Consider the following 23,107-nt stretch of genomic DNA (forward strand, 5'->3'; position numbering starts at 1 on the left):
TAATTTTTTTGTGTTTGATTATTATTATAATATTGGTGATCATTATTTTAATGGCTAAACATTATGATGATGGAATGTTATCATGGTCAACATCATAATTACTAATATTACCGTATTATCATTATTATTTGCTATTATCATTAATAATATTATTATCAATACTCCTATTATTATTATTATTATTATTATTATTATTATTATTATTATAACATCCATGATTGTTATACCACGAAAGTATTTTCATGGTGAGTACACATTTTATTATCATTATTATTATTATCAATATTATTAACCAATATTAGTGTATTACCATTATTATTGATATTATTTTTATATTATATTTTTTTAATATTATTATTATTATTGCTATTATTATTATTATTATTATTATTATTATTATTATTATTATTATTGTTGTTGTTATTATTATTACATCTATTGCTGTTATAACACGAATATAATAACACTTTATTATCCTTTTACACATTTAATTATGGTTTAAGTGCTGGTTATGAATAAAATATACACAAATGTGAGGGGTTAGGCGTACATTTTGAATGCTAGCGCATAAGCGCACCCCACAATTTTTTTTTATTTTCACCAAATCTTAGAAGCAGAGTAATGAATGCTAGACTTTGAGGGCAATTTACTCTTTTTTTAAAAAAGTGGCGTTTACCACCTTGTGGTTCTGAGGCCCTCATATGCACTTTAAAAAAAATATATATTTAATACGCTATTGATAAGACATACTCAAAGGAAAATAAATATTATCACACAAAACTAGGTTATAAGAGATGCAAAATCAGCGAACATTGAACTAAAATCAATCATAAAAAAATTGAATAAGGTGAAACTCCCTCAAAAAGCATCAGAGCTACAAGCCAATCAGCAACTAGTAGCGCTAAGTCCTGCTCTGTGATTGGCTCTTCAAAACCTTTCAACCAGTATGCTAAGACCCAATCAGCATAGAGGTAACATATCCTTTATTTATACCTCACTGTGTGGTTCACTACTTCTAACCCTACTAGCCAGTAACAGAGAGAAAGAGAAGGGCTGAACTATTTCCTCACAGGGGTTAAACAATTAAAATTGTCAGTAATACAGTATATATCATGTATATATTTCACCTATTTGACCACCAAAAGGGCAACACTTCAGAAATGTCAAGATGTTTGCCATATTTGACAGGTACATACATCCTCCCCCCTCGATCAGGACACGGAAAAAGACTAGCTAAAACATTTATTTACCTAAAATCTTACTAATTCACCCTATTTTTTTTAATGAATTGATAATTTGCTGTTTACATTAATGTTACATATTTGAAAAATAGTAAATCATTTATCTTACAAAACAAATGCGTAAACCTACTTAAAGTCAGTTTACTGATACTGATAACTTCTCACCAAAATTGAATTCCAGTGGGGAAAAGCTTCATTAATAGTGTGGCAACATGATTCGGATACCCTTGAACTCTTGACAGAAATCTTATCTTACAAGGATGAAACTCGTGATATACTATAGCCTATAAACAGTATGCTGTATATGTGCGCAGGTCATTATAATTTACATACCGTATCATGCAATTATGCGTGGTTTTATAGTGAATGAGTGTGTGTCATATACTCTTGGAAATTTTCAGCGCTAAAGCATTATTGGCACCTTGTGGAGCCGATAACCTAAACTTGGGCCTTATGGCACCATAAATCGCCAATTTTGTGGCGCAAGACAAGCACCATAAAACCAGATCGTCATTAAGCGAGACCGCCGATAACCAGGGACTGCCTGTATTTTGGAAGGGATAAATAATTTTTTGCTTCAATTCTTAGCGCCTTTTATTAGCACTTTTTCGTGTAAATCTATCACTTTTCTAGTGCATTTTGAGGGCGATTCTAGCGCCATGAAAATCTACAGTTGGCAACTCTGCTTTCGCCCTTCCTATCATCCTCAACTTTTGAGCCTGAACTACCCCTCAAAATCCAGAAACTTGACTCTTCTTTCGTCACACCACTCCCCTGTTATGTTTTTTTTTTTTTTCACTTCCGTACATACCCTTTTTTTTTTTTTTTTTTTTTTTTTTTTTTCCCCCACTTCCATACACCTCACTCATACTAATCCTTACTCTTACTTAAAAACTCCTTCCTCCATTTTGGGATTTTATCCTTTGCACCTTTTGCGTCCTTACTTCCTTTCCTAACACCGGGTTCAGTCCTAACCACTCCAGCCAGTTTCTTTGCCATCTCACACATTTTCTATTCTTATCCAATGCCTCCATTCTTGCAAATAATCTACTTTCCCTTTCCTGGGTTGTGACCCACTGTTCCTGCATATTAATCACCAGGTACATCAGTCTATCTATCTTCAGGTTCAAACCTTGCTTCCCTTCACCTAACCCAACAACTTCCAAACCTCCACCATCATCTCAAATTGTGTACCCCACTCTTACTTTTCTATCAAAGCATTAGGCGCCAAAAATATGTAGGGGCCTTGTGTTACACAATTGAAGCAGGATAGGGGGAACAAATATGAAAGTTAGAAAAATAAAACTGATTCTCCGTAACTAATTTATTACCTCAACCCTCTTACGCCGAAGCGGTAAAAAAAAAAATTGTCTCCCGTGTGCCGGAGGTGTTTCAGAGTGAGCGCAGAAGCGGAAAAAATATTTTTTTCAAAAAATCACAGCACGCTTAGTTTTCAAGATTAAGAGTTCATTTTTGGCTCCTTTTTTTGTCATTGGCTGAAGTTTAGTATGCAACCATCAGAAATGAAAAAAATTATCATTATCATATATAAATAATGCGATATATGATGGCGCAAAAACGAAATTTCATATATAATTGTATTCAAATCACGCTGTGCGCAAAACGGTTAAAGGTAACAAGTTACTTTTTTTTCGTTGTAACGTACACTAAATTGCGATCATTTTGGTATATAACACATTGTAAAACGATAAATGCAACACAGAAAAAATATTATCACAAAATAATGCATGAATTCGTAACACGAGGACGTAAACAAATATTTTTTTCAAAAATTCACCATAAATCTAAATATTGTCCTAGAGACTTCCAATTTCTTTCAAAAAGAAGACAAATAATTGAATATTATTATACTGTAAGAGTATTAGCTTACAATTGCAGTTTTCGACCATATCTGACGAGTTAAAGTTGACCGAATGTCGAATTTTTTTTATATATATATATTATTTATATGCAATTATTTCGGAAATAAGAAAAGCTACAACCTTCAAATATTTTTTGTTTTATTCTACATGAAATTGCGCACATTTTCATATATAAAACTCTATGAAATGCCTAATATGAAACGGAGCAAATATTCCGAGAATGGTATGTACGCATTTCGGAGATTTGTGGTGTGCGGAGGGAAGGAAAGATTTTTTTTTAAAATCACCATAAATCTAAATATTTTGCTTGAGACTTCGAATTTGTTTCAAGATGAAGATAAATGACTGAATATTACTAGACTGTAAGAGTTTTAGCTTACAATTGCGTTTTTCGACCATTTCGGTAGAGTCAAAGTTGACAGAACGTGGTTTTTTTTCTATTTATCGTGATTTATATGCAAATATTTCAAAAATGAGAAAAGCTACAACCTTCAATTATTTATTGTTGTATTCTACATGAAATTGCGCACATTTTCATATATAAAACTTTGTGACGGCTAATTTAAAATGGTGGTGCAAACATTACCACAATCGCATGTATGATTTTTTCGGAAGAGTTACCGCGCGGACGTAAAGAAAATGTTATTTTTTTCATAAATTCACCATAAATCGAAATATTGTGCTAGAGACTTCCAATTTGTTGCAAAATGAAGGTAAATGCTTGAATATTACTAGAATTTAAGCGTTTTAGCTTACAATTGTGTTTTTCGACCATTTCGGTAGAGTCAAAGTTGACCGAAGGTTAAAATTTGGCAATTATTGTTATTTATATGGAAATATCTCTAAACTGATAAAAGCTACAACCATGAGTTGATTTTAGTTGTATTGTGCATGAAATTGCACACATTTCCATATATAAAACTTTATATAACGGCTAATTTTAAAATGGTGCAAACATTACCACAATCGCATGTATGATTTTTTTCGGAAGATTTACCGCGTGGACGTAAAGAAAAAGTTTTTTCTTAAATTCACCATAAATCGAAATATTGTGCTAGAGACTTCCAATTATTTGCAAAATTAATGTAAATGATTGAATATTTCTAAAATATAAGAGTTTTAGGTTACAATTGCGTTTTTCGACCATTTCGGTAGTCAAAGTTGACCAAAGGTTGAAATTTTGGCAATTATCGTTATTTATATGAAAATATCTCAAAACTGATAAAAGCTACAATCATGATTATTTTCTTGTTGTATTCTACATAAAAATGCGCACATTTTCATATATAATACTTCATGTAACGGCTAATTTACAATGGTACAAAAACTATGTCAAAGTGACGAAATAATTTCCGAGATGTGTCACAGATACTTTTTAGTGCGGCAAGAAAGAAATTCGCGCTTGCGCGCCTGTGTAACGATTGTAAACAAAACAACACCTTGATCCGTGAACTCCCAGCATCCCCCAAGGCGCGTGATTCAAGAGTTTTCGGCTGGTAGGCCTAAAAGTATTTTTCCACGAATTTTTAAAAAAACTTTTGTATGTAGACGTAAAATACGTCCAGTCGGCACCCGAGAGACAATAAATGTCGACGTAAAATACGTCCAGTCGGCGTTTAAGGGTTAGGTAATCTTAAGTTAAGCTGATCTTAAGTTAAGCTAAGTTAGGTATAGGGATATGAGGATAGGTTTGATGAGCTGGGGATAGGAAAAGTTGTGTACTGTCATATTAACCCTCTTACGCCGACTGGACGTATTTTACGTCGACATTTTTTGTCTCCCGTGTGCTGACTGGACGTATTTTACGTCGACTTACAAAAGTTTTTTTTTAAATTCGCGGAAAAATACTTACAGGCCTACCAGCCTAAAACTTTTGAATCACGCGCCTTGGGGGATGCTGGGAGTTCACGGATCAAGGTGTTGTTTTGTTTACAATCGTTACACAGGCGCGCAAGCGCGAATTTCTTTCTTGCCGCACTAAAAAGTATCTGTGACACATCTCGGAAATTATTTCGTCACTTTGACATAATTTTTTTACCATTTTAAATTAGCCGTTACATGGACTATTATATATGAAAATGTGCGCATTTTTATGTAGAATACAACAAAAAAATACTCATGATTGTAAAGTGGGCGCTGAAAGTCTTTGCACCCCTGAAGGCTGCGCAAAGACTTTCAGCGTCTTAAAGAATCCTCCATATCAGTCACGGAAAATGCCTGAGAGAAAAAATGACTAATTGGCACCTTTTATTGTTTCCACTGTGTCCTTGATTAAGGAAACAATAACTGATCAGTAGCTCATTAGCCGTGGTGTAAGTCGGTTTTTTTTGCTGGCACTCCTGTCAGGATTTGTTCGTCTCGTGGTGTTGCCCTTGTGTTGCCAATCCCTGTGCCTTTATGCGTAATGGTGGGTCCTTATACTTCTAGGGATGATCGTGTAAGGGTCATTCAGTGTTTTGAATTAGGGTTAAATACCGCTGAAATTGTGCGGCAGACGGATTTGAAGCGTCGAACAGTTCAGAACATTGTTGCGCTGTACAAGGCGTCAGGGAAGAAAGAGGTACCTCTTCCGCCAAGAAGTTCTGGGAGGCCCCCGTTGCTGTCTGAACGATCTATTTCGCTACTGAGAAGGGAAGCAGAGCTTAATCCTTCACACAGCGCTCGTCAATTCAGGGAAGAAAACCCTGAAATTTTAGGAAAGTGTAAAGTACGTACTTTACAGACGTTCTTGTCATGCAAGTTGGGATTCAAGAGTGTTGTGGCTCCTAAGAAGAGCAAGCTAACTGATGCCCATATTAAGAAACGAAAGTTTTTTTTTCATAGATTTGGTAAATGGGACGTTAATAACTGGAAAAAAGTGTTGTTCACTGACGAATCCACATTCCATTGCTCGGCAAGCACCTCAACGAAAGTTTGGCGAAGTCCCCGCCTTAACAAGTGCAGTGACAAACTTATTCGTCCTCGTGAAAGTTTTTCCCCCCAAAACTTTGATGGTATGGGGTTCTATGGGTTATGAGGGAGTTGGGGAATTGTGTATATTTGAAAATAATGAACGAGTGAACCAGCACATTTATTACGTTGTGCTAAATGAATATTTAGAGGGGAGCTTTGAGAAGACAGGTGCTTCAATTCTTCAGCAAGACGGCGCACGGTGCCACACAACGCCATTGATTAGGAACTGGTTGCAGGATTGTGGTGTGGAGCTTTTAAGTGACTGGCCCCCTAATTCCCCTGATTTTAGTCCCATAGAAAATCTGTGGTCGATCATTAAAAAACGTTTGCAGAAGGTTGACTGCTCCAATATCGAGAAACTCAAAGCCGCCATCATCGCTGCTTGGAACAGTATCGAACCAGAGATCTGTCAGCACCTCATTGAAAGTGTTCCCCGACGCTGAAGGCAGCTAAAGAGAACAAATTTGTTTGGTGCTACCAAATACTAGAAAGTCTAAGGTAAACTGACACACCATTTCAATATCTTTACTAAATTTTTGCATTCCTTTACAGGTCGAAGAAGGTGCGCGTGTGTATGCGTTTGCCTAAATTGCACTGGGGTGTAAAGACTTTCGGCGCCTACTTTAGCTTTTATCAGTTTTGAGATATTTTCATATAAATAACGATAAGTGCCAAAATTTCAACCTTCGGTCAACTTTGACTACCGAAATGGTCGAAAAACGCAATTGTAAGCTAAAACTCTTATATATTAGTAATATTCAATCATTTACCTTAATTTTGCAAATAATTGGAAGTCTCTAGCACAATATTTCGATTTATGGTGAATTTATGAAAAAACTTTTTCCTTACGTCCTCGCTGTAACTCTTCCGAAAATAATCATACATGCGATTGTGGTAATGTTTGCACCATTTTAAATTAGCCGTTACATAAAGTTTCATATATGAAAATGTGTGCAATTTCATGCACAATACAACTAAAAACAACCCATGGTTGTAGCTTTTATCAATTTTGAAATATTTTCATATAAAAAATGATAAGTGACAAATTTTCAACCTTCGGTCAATTTTGACTCTACCGAAATGGTCGAAAAACGCAATTGTAAGCTAAAACGCTTATATTCTAGTAATATTCAAGCATTTACCTTCATTTTGCAACAAATTGGAAGTCTCTAGCAAAATATTTCGATTTATGGTGAATTTATGAAAAAAATAACATTTTCTTTACGTCCGCGCGGTAACTTCCGAAAAAATCATACGTGCGATTGTGGTAATGTTTGCACCATTTTAAATTAGCCGTTACATAACGTTCTATATATGAAAATGTGCGCAATTTCATGTATAATACAACAATAAATAGTTGAAGGTTGTAGCTTTTCTCATTTTCGAAATATTTGCATATAAATCACGATAAATAGAAAAAAAACCACGTTCTGTCAACTTTGACTCTACCGAAATGGTCGAAAAACGCAATTGTAAGCTAGAACTCTTACAGTCTAGTAATATTCAGTCATTTATCTTCATCGTGAAACAAATTCGAAGTCTCTAGCACAATATTTAAATTTATGGTGAATTTAAAAAAAAAAAACAAAAAAAAAAAAAAAAAAAAAAAAAACTTTCCTTCCTCCGCGCACGGATTCTCCGCCACAAATCTCCGAAATGCGTACATACCATTCTCGGAATATTTGCTCTGTTTCATATTAGGCATTTCATAGAGTTTTATATATGAAAATGTGTGAAATTTCATGTAAAATAAAACGAAAAATATTTGAAAGTTGTAGCTTTTCTTATTTCCAAAATAATTGCATATAAAAAAATATATATAAAAAAATTCGACATTCGGTCAACTTTAACTCGTCAGATATGGTCGAAAACTGCATTTGTAAGCTAATATTCTTACAGTATAGTAATATTCAATCATTTGTGTTCATTCATTTTGAAACAGAAATTGGAAGTCCTCTAGGCGACAATTTTAATTTATAGGTTGAATTTTTGGGGAAAAAAAAATTTGTTGAAAAAATGAAGTTGTTTATTTTGTTACAATAAAGTTTCATACATACTTACCTGGCAGATATATACATAGCTAAGACTCCGTCGTCCCCGACAGAAATTCAAATTTCGCGCCACTCGCTACAGGTAGGTCAGGTGATCTACCGGCCTGCCCTGGGCGGCAGGACTAGGAACCATCCCCGTTTTCTATCATATTTTCTCTCTTCCACCTGTCTCCTGCGGGGAGGCTGGGTGGGCCTTTAATTGTATATATCTGCCAGGTAAGTATGTATGAAACTTTATTGTAACATAAACAATATCATTTTTAAAACATACAATCAACTTACCTGTCAGATATATACATAGCTGATTGGCACCTTTCGGTGGAGGGTAAGAGACAGCTACTATATGGAATAGACAGGTAAACAACATATGTTGTAGGTATAAATAAAACCTTGGTTCCTACCTGACAGGTGGTAGACTTCGTGGGTGTTTGCCCAGTAGTCTGCATCACCTCAAGAAACTTTAGCGAGATATATGATCTATGGCCAAGAGTTCTTGTGGGTCTGCCGATGGGGGTGGTCTTATCCGCTTACTCGGCAGAGCCTGAAAGGACTTTGTCAATGGGTGCTGATCCACTTATATGACAATACACCTTATGAAGGAGCCACAACAACCAATCCCGACCACCTGATCCTAACCATATGTTAGAACTAAGGATTGTTCCGAGTTATCCCCGAACTCGTCACAACAACCGTAACTCAAAACCACTACGCACACATACATAATTTCTAAAAAAAAATTATACTCATCTAATTAGATATGCCAAGATTCTCTTACTGAACAACATAGACGGCCGCCCGTGCTAAACCAAGTCCTCCATTGTTCGAAGAGACTCCAGACCATATCCAAAAAGAAGAAAAGTATATACTTTTAAGGATTGGTGTCGGCTCCCGTACCCAGAAATCGTATCGCCGATACGAAAGGACCTAGAGAAAAACACTTTTCATATGTCACACGAACGTCTTTCAAGTAATGAGATGCAAATAACTGAGTTTGCATCTCCAAAATGTCGTATCTATGAATGTTTTTTAAGAGCGACATATTCTTATGAAACGAGAGAGACGTCGCTACTGCTCTCACTTCATGAGCTTTAACTCTCAACAGTCGTAACTGTTCGTCAGAACAGACCTTATGCGCGTCTGTAATGATGTTCCTCACAAAGAATGCCAGCACATTCTTGGACATCAGTCTTGTGGGGTCTTTTACCGCGCACCAAAGACCTTGTCTAGAGCCTCCCATCTGATGCTTTCTCTGAATGTAAAACTTTAGAGCTCTTACAGGGCATAGAGATCTTTCTGCTTCTCTTCCTACGAGACTCGATATGCCCTTTGACTTCAAATGACTTAGGCCAGGGATTCGAGGGATTCTCATTCTTAGCTAAAAACAGTGTCTTAAACGAGCAAATAGCTGAGTCTCCCTTGAAACCTACTTTATCTTGCAGAGCATGTAATTCACTAACTCTCTTTGCCGTAGCTAAAGATAATAGGAATAGGCATTTTCTGGTGATGTCTCGAAACGAAGCCAGATGAGGAGGTTCGAATCTTTCAGATGAAAGAAAACTTGAGGACCACGTCTAGGTTCCAGTTCGGAGGGACCGGTTCCTTCGACTTTGAAGTCTCAAATGACCTTATGAGATCGTGGAGATCTTTATTATCTGCTAGATCTAATCCTCTATTCCTGAAGACAGCCGAGAGCATACTTCTGTATCCCTTTATTGTGGATACAGCTAGATGAGATTGCTCTCTCAGGAATAGAAGGAAATCAGCAATTTCCGCTATAGAGGTAGTGGAGGAGGACAACTTCTTAGATCTACACCACCTTCTAAAACCTCCCACTTCGATTGATATACTTTCGTAGTGGAGGTTCTGCGTGCTCTCGCGATCGCGCTTGCCACTTCGCGAGAAAACCCTCTCGCTCTGACGAGTCTTTCGATAGTCGAAAGGCAGTCAGAGCGAGAGCGGGGAGGTTTTGATGGTACCTCTTGAAGTGCGGTTGTCTGAGAAGATCCGTCCTTCTTGGTAGGGATCTTGGAAAGACTACGATCCACTCTACCACCTCCGAGAACCAATCTTGGGCCGGCCAAAGGGGGCTATCAATGTCATCCTCGTCTCCTTTGACGCCACAAACTTTTTCATTACTAATCCCAGGATTTTGAAAGGAGGAAAGCATATACGTCTACTCGAGACCAATCTAGCAGGAAGGCGTCTACCATAAGAGCTCTTGGATCTTCCGCGACCGAGCAAAAGACTGCCAGCCTTTTGGAAATGAATGTGGCGAAGAGATCCACATGAGGTGTCCCCCACAGCGACCAGAGATCTTGACCACACTTCCTCGTGTAGGGTCCACTCTGTATGAAGGACCTGGTTCCTCCTGCTGAGTCTGTCCGCCCTCACATTCTTTACTCCCTGCACGAACCTTGTCAGAAGGGAGATGTTCCTGTGAGACGTCCAAAGCAAAAGGTCTCTCGTCAGTTCGTAAAGGAACGAGGAGTGAGTCCCTCCCTGTTTTCGAATGTAGGCAAGTGCGGTGGTGTTGTCCACGTTTACTTGCACTACTTTGTTCGACACCAGAGGTTCTAGACTCTTCAAAGCCAGATGCACGGCGAAGAGCTCTTTGCAGTTTATGTGCCAAGTCACCTGCGCTGGTTCCCAGGTGCCTGACACCTCCTTCGAGCCTAATGTTGCTCCCCAACCTTTCTCCGACGCGTCGGAGTACAACACTAGGTCTGGGTTCTGTGTCCTTAGAGAGATCCCTTTGTTCTCTTCCAGAGGGGGCCAACCACCATTCCAGGTGCGATCTTATCTCCACTGGAATGGGAAAGACGTCCGAAAGTTGTCCAGTTTTCCAACTCCAAGACTTCTTGAGGAAGAATTGAAGCGGACGTAAATGAAGTCTTCCTAGTGGGAAGAACTGTTCGAGCGAGGAAAGGGTCCCTAGAAGGCTCAACCATTCCCTCGCCGACATATGTTCCTTCCTTAAGAAGAGAGAGACTATCCGCAAACCTTTTGCGATTCTCTCTTGCGAAGGAAATACTCGAAAACCCCGAGAATCCATCCGAATCCCCAGATAGACTAAGTCCTGTCTGGGGGTCAGCTGCGACTTCTCGAGGTTCACGAGCAATCCCAACGCTTTGATCAGATCTAAAGTTAACTTCAGGTCCTCCAAACAGTGTCTCTCTGATCTGGCCCTGATGAGCCAGTCGTCCAGATACAGAGAGATATTTACTCCTTTGAGGTGAAGAAACCTCGCCACATTCTTCATCAGGCTTGTGAAGACCTGAGGAGCTGTGGACAGGCCGAAACATAAGGCTCTGAACTGAAAGATCCTTCCCCCCGTCATGAAACGGAGGTACTTCTTCGATGAAGGTTGGATCGGGACGTGAAAGTAGGCGTCCTGGAGATCTAGAGACACCATCCAATCTCCTTGTCGTAATGACGCCAGGACTGAAGCAGAAGTCTCCATGGAGAACTTCTCCTTCCGAACAAATTTGTTCAGAGAGCTGACGTCCAGTACTGGTCTCCAGCCTCCCGAGGCTTTCGCAACCAGAAATAGGCGATTGTAAAACCCCGGGGAGTTTTGATCTAGTACTAGTTCTATCGCTCTCTTGTCCCACATTTGTTCCACCATCGATCGAAGAGTATCCCTCAGCACAGGATCCTTGTACTTGGCTGTTAGTTCCCTTGGTATTGACGTTAGTGGAGGAGTGTTCAGGAAAGGGATACGATATCCCTTCCTTATTATAGCCAACGATGACGCGTCTGCGTTTATAAGTGTCCAGGCCTCCACAAATCCCAGGAGCCTGGCACCTACTGGTGTTTGGAGGAGAGAAGCTTCATTTTCCCTTTTTAAAGGGACGAAAGGCAGACCTACTTCTCTTCTCCGGAGCCTTCCTTCTTGCGGGAGGTCTGGAGGTCGGACCACCTCGAAAGGGCTGAACCGATGTAATCGGTCCTTTCTTGTCAGATGTAGAAGCAAGCTTCTTCTTCCTTGCTGACTGCGTCAGAAGATCCTGAGTCGCCTTCTCAGTTAATGAATGAGCAATGTCCTTCACCAACTGAGAAGGGAACAAAAAGTCAGACAACGGCGAATACAGCAGCGCTGCCCTCTGAGCGTGGGAGACTGCCTTGGTTAAAAAGGCACCATATACCGTCCTCTTCTTTAGAAGACCTGCTCCAAACAAAGAGGAGATTTCAAAAGAGCCATCCTGTACCGCTTTGTCTATACAAGACAATATGCACAAAAGGGCTTCCGGTTCGATTCCTTCCGAATCATGGGCATTCTTGGACATCACCCCAAGGGACCAATCTAAGAAGTTGAAAACTTCCAATACATGAAAGAGTCCCTTGAGGAGATGGTCCAGTTCAGAAATGCCCCACGTAATCCGTCTTGACCGGAAGTTTGATTGAGACCTTGTTGACGTGAAGCGTCAACTAAGGTCGAAAAGTCTGCTTCTGACGTAGACGGGAGAGCAATACCCATATTCTCTCCCGTCTGATACCAAATGCCTCTTTTACCAGCTAGTCTCGCTGGAGGCATGCAGAAGACCGTTCTTACTAAGTCTTTCTTAGACTTCATCCACGAGTCTAAGGATTGTAGAGCCCTCTTCATAGAAATGGTGGGCTTCATTTTGAGAAAAGACGAAGACTTCTTCGTCTTAGCACTCGAAAACAGAGAGCGCGGAGAAGGAGGAGCGGCAGGAGTCAATTTCGTCTCCATACTCCTCAAGAAGCAAGGCAGTCAAAACTTTATAGTTCGACAGTCCTTCTCTTCCTTGATATTCATCATCCGAGTTTCCTTCCAACTCGGGATCTAAATGAGTCTCCGCTCCCCTTTTGTACGTTCTCCTCATGGATGGAGACAAACTCCTAATAGGAGAGGGGCTAAGGAATGATATTCTTTCCTCTTCCCCGCTTTAATAGCCTTGGAAGGCGCCAAAAGCTCAGGCTTCTCTCGATAAAAAGAAGACGCTTCCCGCTTGGATGACGCTTCTCGTCCGCCAAGCGTCCTGGCTGACGTCTCCTGCTTACTTGGCTGCTGACGTCCGGATGACGCCTCGCGCCTGGAAGACGCTCCGCTCTCAAAAGGCGTCCTATTTGGCGCCAAAATATTGGTCGGAGCTTCACGTCTACCAACAGCTTTCAAAGACGCTTCATGTCTAAAAGACGTCTCACGTCTCTCTGGCGTTACGAAACTTTCGTAAGCAACCGCTCTCGCTCTCGAACCCGAAGCTTCTGTAAGATGTTTGGAAGCTTCACGTCTGCATGACGCTTCTCGTTTAGCAGGGGAGAGAGGACGAGACTTCTTGATTGGAAGCGCAACGTCCTTCCTACGAGCGCTAAAACTCCCACTAGAGAGGTCAGTTGCTCTTGAACTGCCATAATAATTCTCCTTGAAGCTTCTCCCACGTCAACTGCATGACGCCTTTCGTCATCACTCGGGGGAGAAGTAGGAAAGGGTACTTCTGCGTACTCGTCGGGTGACGCTGACGCCACCTTCGCCTTCTTAATAGAAGAGGGAGCGTCATCTGAGAAACGCTCTGGGCTCGAATCAATTTCGGGTTCTTTCATATGACGCTTCAGAGGTCTCGATAAATTCGACTCCTTCCACCCTCGTTTAGGTGAGGGAGAGGGAGAGGATGAGAAACACTCACGAAGGACGCTTTTTTGTCTAGGAGCGCCCCTTGAGCAGCCTGCCACGAAACAGAGCTAGCTGAAGGGACGTCTGACCGTTGGGGATTCCCCACGACCTCCTTAAGGCTTTCGACTTTCCTTCTCCTCTGGGCATGGGAGCTTGGAAGAGGTCTAGGCCTGGGAGCGTCGCAGGGACGATCAAACGCCCCCTCCACAACACTGGGAGAACTCACTTCACTGTAATGCTCACTTTCACTAGCCTTACCTTGTAAGTCCGCCATTTTGGACTTCATGTCTCGAATCGTAGCTTTCAGATCGGCGATTTCCGAGGCCGATTCCGAAAGTACCCTTTGTGAATGAGAAACATAGGGAGAATCTAAATCAGTAGGATTAGAATTATCAGTAAAAGGCTCAATAGGCCTTGAACTCACACCTTTCAGACGTCTAACCCTATCCCTCTCTAACTTCTTCAAATAAGAAGTTAAAGTCTTCCACTCTTCTGCATTTAATCCCTCGCATTCATTACAAGTATTATTAGCAGAACACTGAAACCCCCTACATTTACGGCATACAGTGTGAGGATCAACCGAAGCTTTTGGTATCCTCACCCTGCAGCCTACATTCACACACATTCTCACACTCACATTTGAATCAGACATACTGAGAAAAATCCAAAAAGCAATTCCAAAAACAGTCCACAGTAGCGAATGCCAAAAACACGATCCAGATACGTCACCAAAAAGCCGAGAAACGATGATCAAAGGATGAAATAAGAATCTAAGTCAGGAGGTAATAGCAACAATGTTGATACCACCGGCGACAGAGAAAATATGATAGAAAACGGGGATGGTTCCTAGTCCTGCCGCCCAGGGCAGGCCGGTAGATCACCTGACCTACCTGTAGCGAGTGGCGCGAAATTTGAATTTCTGTCGGGGACGACAGAGTCTTAGCTATGTATATATCTGACAGGTAAGTTGATTGTATGAAAATATGTGTTTACGTCCTCGTGTTACGAATTCATGCATTATTTTGTGATAATATTTTCTCTGTGTTGCTTTTATCGTTTTACAATTTGTTATATACCAAAATTATTGCAATTTAGTGTACATTACAATGAAAAAAAAAGTAACTTGTTACCTTTAACCGTTTTGCGCACAGCGCGATTTGAATACAATTATATATGAAATTTCGTTTTTGCGCTATCATATATCGCATTATTTATATATGATAATGATAATTTTTTTCATTTCTGATGGTTGCATACTAAACTTCAGGCAATGACAAAAAAAGGAGCCAAAAATGAACTCTTAATCTTCAAAACTAAGCGCGCTATGATTTTTTGAAAAAAATATTTTTTCCGCTCACGCTGAAACGTCTCCGGCACACGGGAGACATTTTTTTTTTTTACCCCTTCGGCGTTTAAGGGTTAATGCAGTGGTACCTTGAGATACAAAAGGCTCAACTTACAAAAAACTCGAGATACGAAAGCTGACACGAAAAATTTTACTGCTCTACATATGAAAAGTTTTCAAGATGCAAAAGGTTTCTGAAAGTCCGAGATTCGCCCGATAACAATTTTGAAACTCGCGCAGCGCGCCGCCATCTTAGTTCTAGTAGACTCGCCACCATCCTCCTGCTCTCCCATTGGTTCCTGATGCTAGCCAAGCCATGAGATCCTTCTCTCCTATTGGACAGCATCCCTCCCATCATGCATCTTATACGTACGTACGTGGTGGCGTCCCTACCCCGGCCACCTCGTACCAGAATCTTTATCGTACGCACGTGGTGGCGTCCCTACCCCGGCCACCTCGTACCAGAATCTTTATCGTACGCATGCGGCATTCGTTCGGTCCAACGATTTCGTTTAGTAACGTAAATTCGTTAGTGATTTCGTTGTGCTACTTTATCGTGTTGTGAGAACCTAATTAGTATACGTACTACATACGTAACTTAATTACGTACAGTACATATTGTCATGGGTCCCAAGAAAGTTGCTGAAGTTCACAGAAAGAAGAGAATGCTTTCTATGGAGACAGATGGAGATAATAAAAAAGTATAAAGCTGGATTGCGGTTGAGTGTGATCGCTAAGGAATACGGCTGAAATCTGTCGACGATAGGCACCATCCTTAAGCATAAGGAAGCCATCAAAGCAGCTACACCTTCCAAGGGCGTGACTATTTTGTCCAACAAGAGGAGCCATGTGCATAATGAAATGGAAAGGCTGCTTCTTGTATGGATCGAGGACAAAGAAATCGATGGCGATACGATAACCGAGACGGCAATCTGCCAGAAGGCCAGCGCTATTTTCGGCGATTTGATTGCCCAGCCGAAGACGACGGCGGAGAGGGGACATCAACGGCAACCCCAAAGTTCAAGCTTCTCATGGGTGGTTCAAAAAATTCCGTAAACGGACTGGCATCCATTCGGTGATGAAGAAATTGAAATTACTTAAGGCATAAAAAAGTAAAAAGAAATGTAAATATCAAAAAAAGACCAAATAAATTTTATTTTATTTTAAGTTTTTTGTAAAGTTAAGTGTTACAGTATTGTTAATGTGTTTTGTAAAGTTTGGTTTGTTTTTCTGACATTTTTTTATGTTTCGTAAAGTTAAGTGTACGTATCTGCCGTTTGTCCTCCTCCTCTTGCCGCCACTTTCGGAGATAGCCTCACTCGAAAGGTAAGCTTCCACATTTACGTTACAGTAATAATATTTCTTGTACACTAATACAGTAGTACCTCGAGATACGAAAGGCTCAACTTACGAAAAATCCAAGTTACGAAAGCCAATACGAAAAATTTTACTGCTCTACATACGAAAAAGTTTTTCAAGAAAATCATCGAAAGGTTGGTTGCTATAAAGTCCCGAGATTTGCCCGGACCACCGAGAACAATTTTAAAACTCCCGCGCTGCCAACTGAGTAAACTCGCCACCATCCTCCTGCTCTCCCATTGGTTCCTGATGCTAGTCACCCCATAAGGTCCTGCTCTCCTATTGGTCAGCATCTACCCCTTGTGCTTTAAGTATTCTATTGGTAAAAGGTTGCTGTAAATTGAAAAACTTAGTATTCATGCAATAAATTTAATAAAAAAAACATTAGGTAAAGATAGAATAAAGAATAGAAATGAATGGTTATTATACTGTTTGGTAGTTTCAGTAGTTGAAGAGAGAGAATGAAAATTTATGGCTTACTGTGGTAAAAGTGATTGCTTGGCGATCGTTCGATACTCATAAGTGCTGGATGTAAACAGACGTTTGGAAACTTTTTTTGTTTGTTTGTTATAGTTAATGGTTACTTAATAATTATTTGAAATGAGTATATGCAATACATTTAATAAAAAAATGTGAATTAGATATCATAAAATATAAAATAAATCAGACTGCCAACAAATACGCATTTTTTATAATTCTTCTTCTGTTTTATTATTACGTTACGTATACATATTACGTATGTTTCATTATAGCTGTCATAACTCGGTATCTCCTTTAGGTAAAGATAGAATAAAGAATAGAAATGAATGGTTATTATACTGTTTGGTGGTTTCATTAGTTGAAGAGAGATACTAATGACAATTTATGGCTTACTGTGTGCTAGGAAAAATGATTGCTTGGCGCTCATTCCATACTCGTAAGACGGGTAAGATCTGAATGTAAACAATCGATTGAAAGGTTTGTTTTTTGTTTGTTTGTGTATTATAGTTAATGATTAATTAATAATTATTTGAAATTAGTACATACTGATTATTTATACATTTTATTGGCATATTCTAAGCTTTTAGCTCTTAGGTTTAGATGTCAGAATCATAGACTAGGCTGCAGTAGCAACCGCTAACATAGGCTAGGCTTATTGCTAAGGGACATATGCCAAAGTCCTATTATATGCAGTAAAAATGGGGTTGAACATTATATGCAGTTGAATAATACTCAAGTATGTACAGTATTTTGCCTTTTTGGAGTCTTTATTTCTTCCATCGTAACCCAAGAACATGTGTTTTAGGCCTGGAAATATAATTTACTGGGATGTTTTTGGAGGGCTTGGAACAGATTAGCCATTTTACATGTTAAATGTGTTCCAAGATACGAAAAACTCTTGATACGAAGGCCGTCTCGGAACGGATTAATTTCGTATCTCGAGGTACCACTGTATACACTTTATTTACAGGTTTTGCATTTTTATTCTTAATTTAGGTATTGAATGGTCCAAATTGTTGTAGTATTTCATTGTTTATAGGTCAATTTAGCTTTATTATGAAATTTTCTGGGGTGTTTTTGGAGGGCTTGGAACGAATTAGCTATTTTACATGTAAAATGTGGTCCAAGATACGAAAAACTCATGATACGTAAGGCGCCGCGGAACGGATTAATTTCGTATCTCGAGGTACTACTGTATTACCTAATACAGTCAAACCTCTGTTTTCGTACACCTCTCTTTTTGTACATTTTGGTTTGAGTAGACTTTTTTTTCTACGAAATTTTGTCTCGGCTGTCGTACGTTTCCTCAGTTTATGTACACTCAGAAATGTTCCATCAGGGGTCCAGCACGTGACTGGGCCCCATATCGAGTGCCCAAACAAAGCATCCCATCGTCTTTAGTGACCCATTATGCTTTTGTGTTCATTGTTTTTGTGCTATTTTATTCGAGTGCAACTACTAAATAAGCCATCATGGGGCCAAAGAAAGTTCCTATTGCTAACCCTTGTATAAGAAAGGTGAGAAACACTGTAGAATTTAAGAAAGAACTCGTATCAAAGTGTTGGAGGAAGTTGCATGTTGATATAAGTGAGAAAATACCTACAACAAGTGCTGGTGTTAGTGAAATTAAGGCCAGCAGGGGCTGGTTTGAAAAATTCAGAAAACAAATGGGCATACATAATGTGCCTACTTCAGGGATTAAGGACATGTTTGCAAAGTGGAATGATGTAAAAAATTGTGGAGAATTATCATCCAAACAAAGAAGTTGTAATCCATGTCTCCAACATGTTTAATGACAATGCCGTGTTTAACTTTAGGCAAACATGTTCAACTTTAGGCAACCTTTAAAGAAATGCCAGAAACAGATATCTCTGGACAGTTTTGTTGTGCAACAGCTGGTCCTTGTGCCAGTAAAATACAAAGAGGGGGAATTAACCTCAAATAGTGCAAGTAAAAAATGAGGAGAAGTAATCCCAGGCAGGTCCTTGATACCTGAAGTCCTTCTGGAGGGAGATTCCCCTTCCAAACAATAACCTCTCCTCCTCCCTCTCCTCTCCTCTCCAAATTCCATATCCTAACAGGTGTTTTCCATAAAGGTAAGAGTGATGTTAAATGTTCATTTATTCATTTCATTAGTCATTTTTCTCAAACGCATTAAGTATATTTACATTATTCCTTTTGGGAATTATTGTTTCTGCTTTCATGGGAGGTTCTGGAACGGATTATGTACGAAAACCAAGGCTCCACTTTATTACCCGACCACCTAGAATCTAACCTACCAGTAATAACTTAATCTTAATCTTCTTACTGTTCCACTACAGAAGTGTCCCATCGATTTTAACTAAGCTCCTATGAGCTCTCCAAAAAGGTTGTCGGAAATCCCAGTTAAATAATTCACTTGTGGAAGACTTCTCAGTTTGTTAGGCCGAACACGTGAGGTCACACCAGGTGTTTAATTCACTTTCATATCGTTCCAATCCTGAGGTAAAGCTCTTACTACTCTGATAAAATCTTTGTCCACAATCTTTACACTTGAAGGCTTTTCACTGTTGTGTTCAGCAAGAGGGGACCTCAAACAACTGGTTAAACAGTCCCTGTCAGGTGAAGGGGAGCCTCAACCAACTCACTCATCCCCATGTACCAAACTGTAACAAAAAAAAAAAAAAAAAATTAATCTAACAATCATTCACCCACAAGAACAATATAAAATCATAAAAAAAACTATTAAAAATACTGAAAACTGTAGTTTCAAAATTGCCTAACCTAATCAACCTCTTAACAAATAACTAAATAATATAAAGAAAAAAAATCAAACAGTCATTCACACAAACCCAATTTTTCACACTACAACAACTTGAGTATTGCCCTAAGTCTGCATATATTCTTTCCTGATCGTGTCCTTCATCTCTTGGTGTTTTATATCCTCTCATTATTATTATTATTATCATCATCATCATCAAAAATGAGAGAGAGAGAGAGAGAGAGAGAGAGAGAGAGAGAGAGAGACTCATACACTCTTGACAACTATTGACAGTACATACTGAGATCAGCATGCAACACCTAGACTTTTCATAAATGATCGCTTCAGACACACTATCCCTCACTAACAACAGCTTCTCAGCATCTTCCACTAGTTGCGATCACAGTTTCATTAATGAAGTTACCCCTTTTGCAACATCAGATGCCTTGATTTAATTTTTCTTTGCTGTACATCCTAGTGAGATCAGCCACACGTGCATCACTTTCATATTTCACTACAAATTCTTTCTTAAATTCTTTTTTTGTTTCTGGCCTTTTTTCCCAAAGGACTGGCACTTGGAACTTTCTTTGGTCCCATGATGGCTTGTATTTATCAGTTTCACTTGAAATAACAGCACAAAATACAACAAACACATGGGGTGATGCAGGTAAGCGCAAGGTTTATGCTCACTCAGCAAGAAATAAAGGCAGAATGGGTCATGAGAGAAATGGGATGCTTTGTTTGGTCCCTCAGTATGGGGGTTAGTCATGCAGTGGTCCGTAGAAGGAGCGTTTCCAAGTGTACGAAATTTGAGGATATGTACAAAACCTGAGACAAAATTTTGTCACAAAAAGTCTACGAAAACCAGGGCGTAAGAAATACTGTACAATGCATTATTAGATTCAACCTAGGCACTATCTCCTAAAGTGCACAACTTTAATTAATTATATAAATAACTGATATACAAGCTTGGGTGTACAGAGTGAATAGCATAAGTAGAAAATGAAATGAATGATGAAATGAGGGGGCAGTTGTACCAATTTCATGTAAGTTCTGTCTTGGGAGACAAGTATAAAAACAATGAATATACTATCAAATCACACAGAATTACTGAATTGGGGTGTCACAGGAGGATTGTATATTTCCAGTAAGGGCATCTTGATTTTGATCAGTACAAAATGAAGGCAGTAGAGATTACTGGCTGTTTAAAAAAAAATTATTAAAAATATTAACTTATCCCTTCCACTCATAATAAACCTATAAAAGAACACATATGTTACTTTAGGATCCTTGGTAATGAAAACTTTCCCTGCAGGATTTACATACTTTGTGTCAATTTATAAACTTACATACAAATTAAATAGATGTAGTCCCAGATTAACGGTAGAGGTTGCATTCACGGCCGAGTGCCAATAACTGAAAATCGTTGATAACCAGAATGTCACACTAATAATTACAATGCCATAAGCACCGACCAGTGCCAATAAACCGCTTACTGGACCGAAAATCGCTTGCTTGTGCCACTAAACCGCCTACCAACACTGATAAGAGACCACTGATGTCGATAAACAATCTATTGATGCCCATAGACTGCTTACCAATGCCAGTAAACTGCTTACCAGCATCAATAAAGCACTTAAAAACTGCAAAATTTGCTTTACCATAGCTGAAAATCTGTTTAATGACATCATTAGCCAATTGCTGTAAAATCAAAATGCTGTTAACCAATGATACATTACAATATTTGTTATGCACCAGGTTTAATTTTTAAATGATTATCCATTTTATATTTCAGTCTCAGATAAGGAATTGGTTTACAAACAGAAGAGTTGAAAACAAAAGGAATGGTATCTTTCCAAGAGACAAGGTGTTAGACTATTGCCCATATTGCTTAGTGACTTTGAAGACAGAGGCTGAACAGAAAGGTCATCTATTTGCAGCACAGCATATTAGAAAAATATTGGGGACAGAATATGCTGGCGGTAAGTTATGTTTCACATTTTGTTCTGATTTTTTAAAAAATTTAATTATTTAATTATTTATTTTTTATTACTGGTGTTACAGAATTATTATATGTAGTTATATTAGGCAGTGCATGGATTTTTCCTCTTTTTAGAGGTACACAATTAAGATATGAAATATTTCATAGCTTCCCTTAATATTTTAAACAAAAGGTATATGGTGGTACGTATTCAGCAAGTGGTATCTGGCAACTATTGGCCAGGTGGCACAGACTGACAGTTTCTCAGTCACTTTGTTACAGGTTGCTGTAGATCAAGAGCCCATTCTTGCACAAAATTGACTTAATCTAAAACAAACTAACAAGTCACTCACTAATGGATACTATTATGCAGACAATCCATATCCTAGCAGCCAAGCTAAATAACATTCCATTTAAAGGAAATTTAATTTTACCACTCAAAATTTGTAGGCCTATATGTGTTTTGCATATACTCTGTTAAAAAGGATGGTGTGTTTACTAATGACTTTTTTTGTCATAATTGAAATACATGTTAAATATTAACCTGATATGTGAAAAGCGGAGCATCGTATAATATGCAGTACGGTTTATGTTAAGTTTTTGTATAGTATAATATTTTCATAATCAGTTATGTATTCTCTTACAGTCATAATGCAAAAATAGGATCATTACAGTGCTGAATTGTCCATTTGGCTTAACTCTGAGCCTATATGTTAGAGAACTGAATTATTCTCTCCCGGAGAGAAAAATATTTATACCGCAGGCACAACCCAATTTGCAAACAAGCTATGTTCTGGAAAGTCGTTTGTATCTTGAATTGTTTGTAAGTTGGTTGTAATATGTAGTACATAATTTTTTGTTGAAATATTATACGCTTAGTAAGATTTTAAACTTTGAAATATGTCCCGTTTGCATTCCCAAATCAACTTGGTAGTTGTAGAATATGTTATTTTGTACATGAACTTCCCTGACAGATATATACTTAGCTATAGTCTCCGACGTTCCCGACAGAATTTCAAATCTCGCGGCACACGCGACAGGTAGGTCAGGTGGTCTACCTACCCGCCGCTGGGTGGCGGATGTACGAACCACTCCCGTAAGCTTGTCAGATTTTTCTCTGTCGCGGGAACGATAACAACTGTTGTCGGTTCCTCTCGATAGTTTTTCGATTCTCGCTTGCCTGGAGTTAATTTGGACTTCTTTTGGTGACGTATTCGCTTTGTTTGGCTTGGCATACGCTGATTGTGGACCGGTTTGATTTTGAGTTTGATTTTCTTTAACGATGTCTGATCTAGAATCGGTTAGTTAAAACTTCGGTGTTGTTTAGGGTTTGCGTGAATGAAGGATGTAAGGTGAGGTTGCCGAAAGCTTCGGTAGACCCCCACACGTTTGCATGAAATGCAGGGGGAAGGGGAATGATTGTGCGTTTGCTAACCCTTG

At 38.9% G+C, this 23,107-nt stretch overlaps 1 protein-coding gene across 6 annotated transcripts in view; it reads left to right on the top strand.

Moving 5' to 3' along the window:
- Positions 1-23,107, top strand: part of LOC135210920 (uncharacterized) — a 304,637-nt gene that overhangs the window by 260,007 nt on the left and 21,523 nt on the right. For all 6 annotated transcript variants that reach the window (XM_064243882.1, XM_064243884.1, XM_064243881.1 and 3 more), the window contains one exon: positions 21,482-21,668. In XM_064243882.1, the coding sequence (XP_064099952.1) occupies positions 21,482-21,668 (187 nt within the window). The remainder of the gene's footprint in view (positions 1-21,481; positions 21,669-23,107) is intronic.

This window comes from Macrobrachium nipponense, chromosome 4 (assembly GCF_015104395.2).
Source record: "Macrobrachium nipponense isolate FS-2020 chromosome 4, ASM1510439v2, whole genome shotgun sequence".
Lineage (NCBI taxonomy): Eukaryota > Metazoa > Arthropoda > Malacostraca > Decapoda > Palaemonidae > Macrobrachium > Macrobrachium nipponense.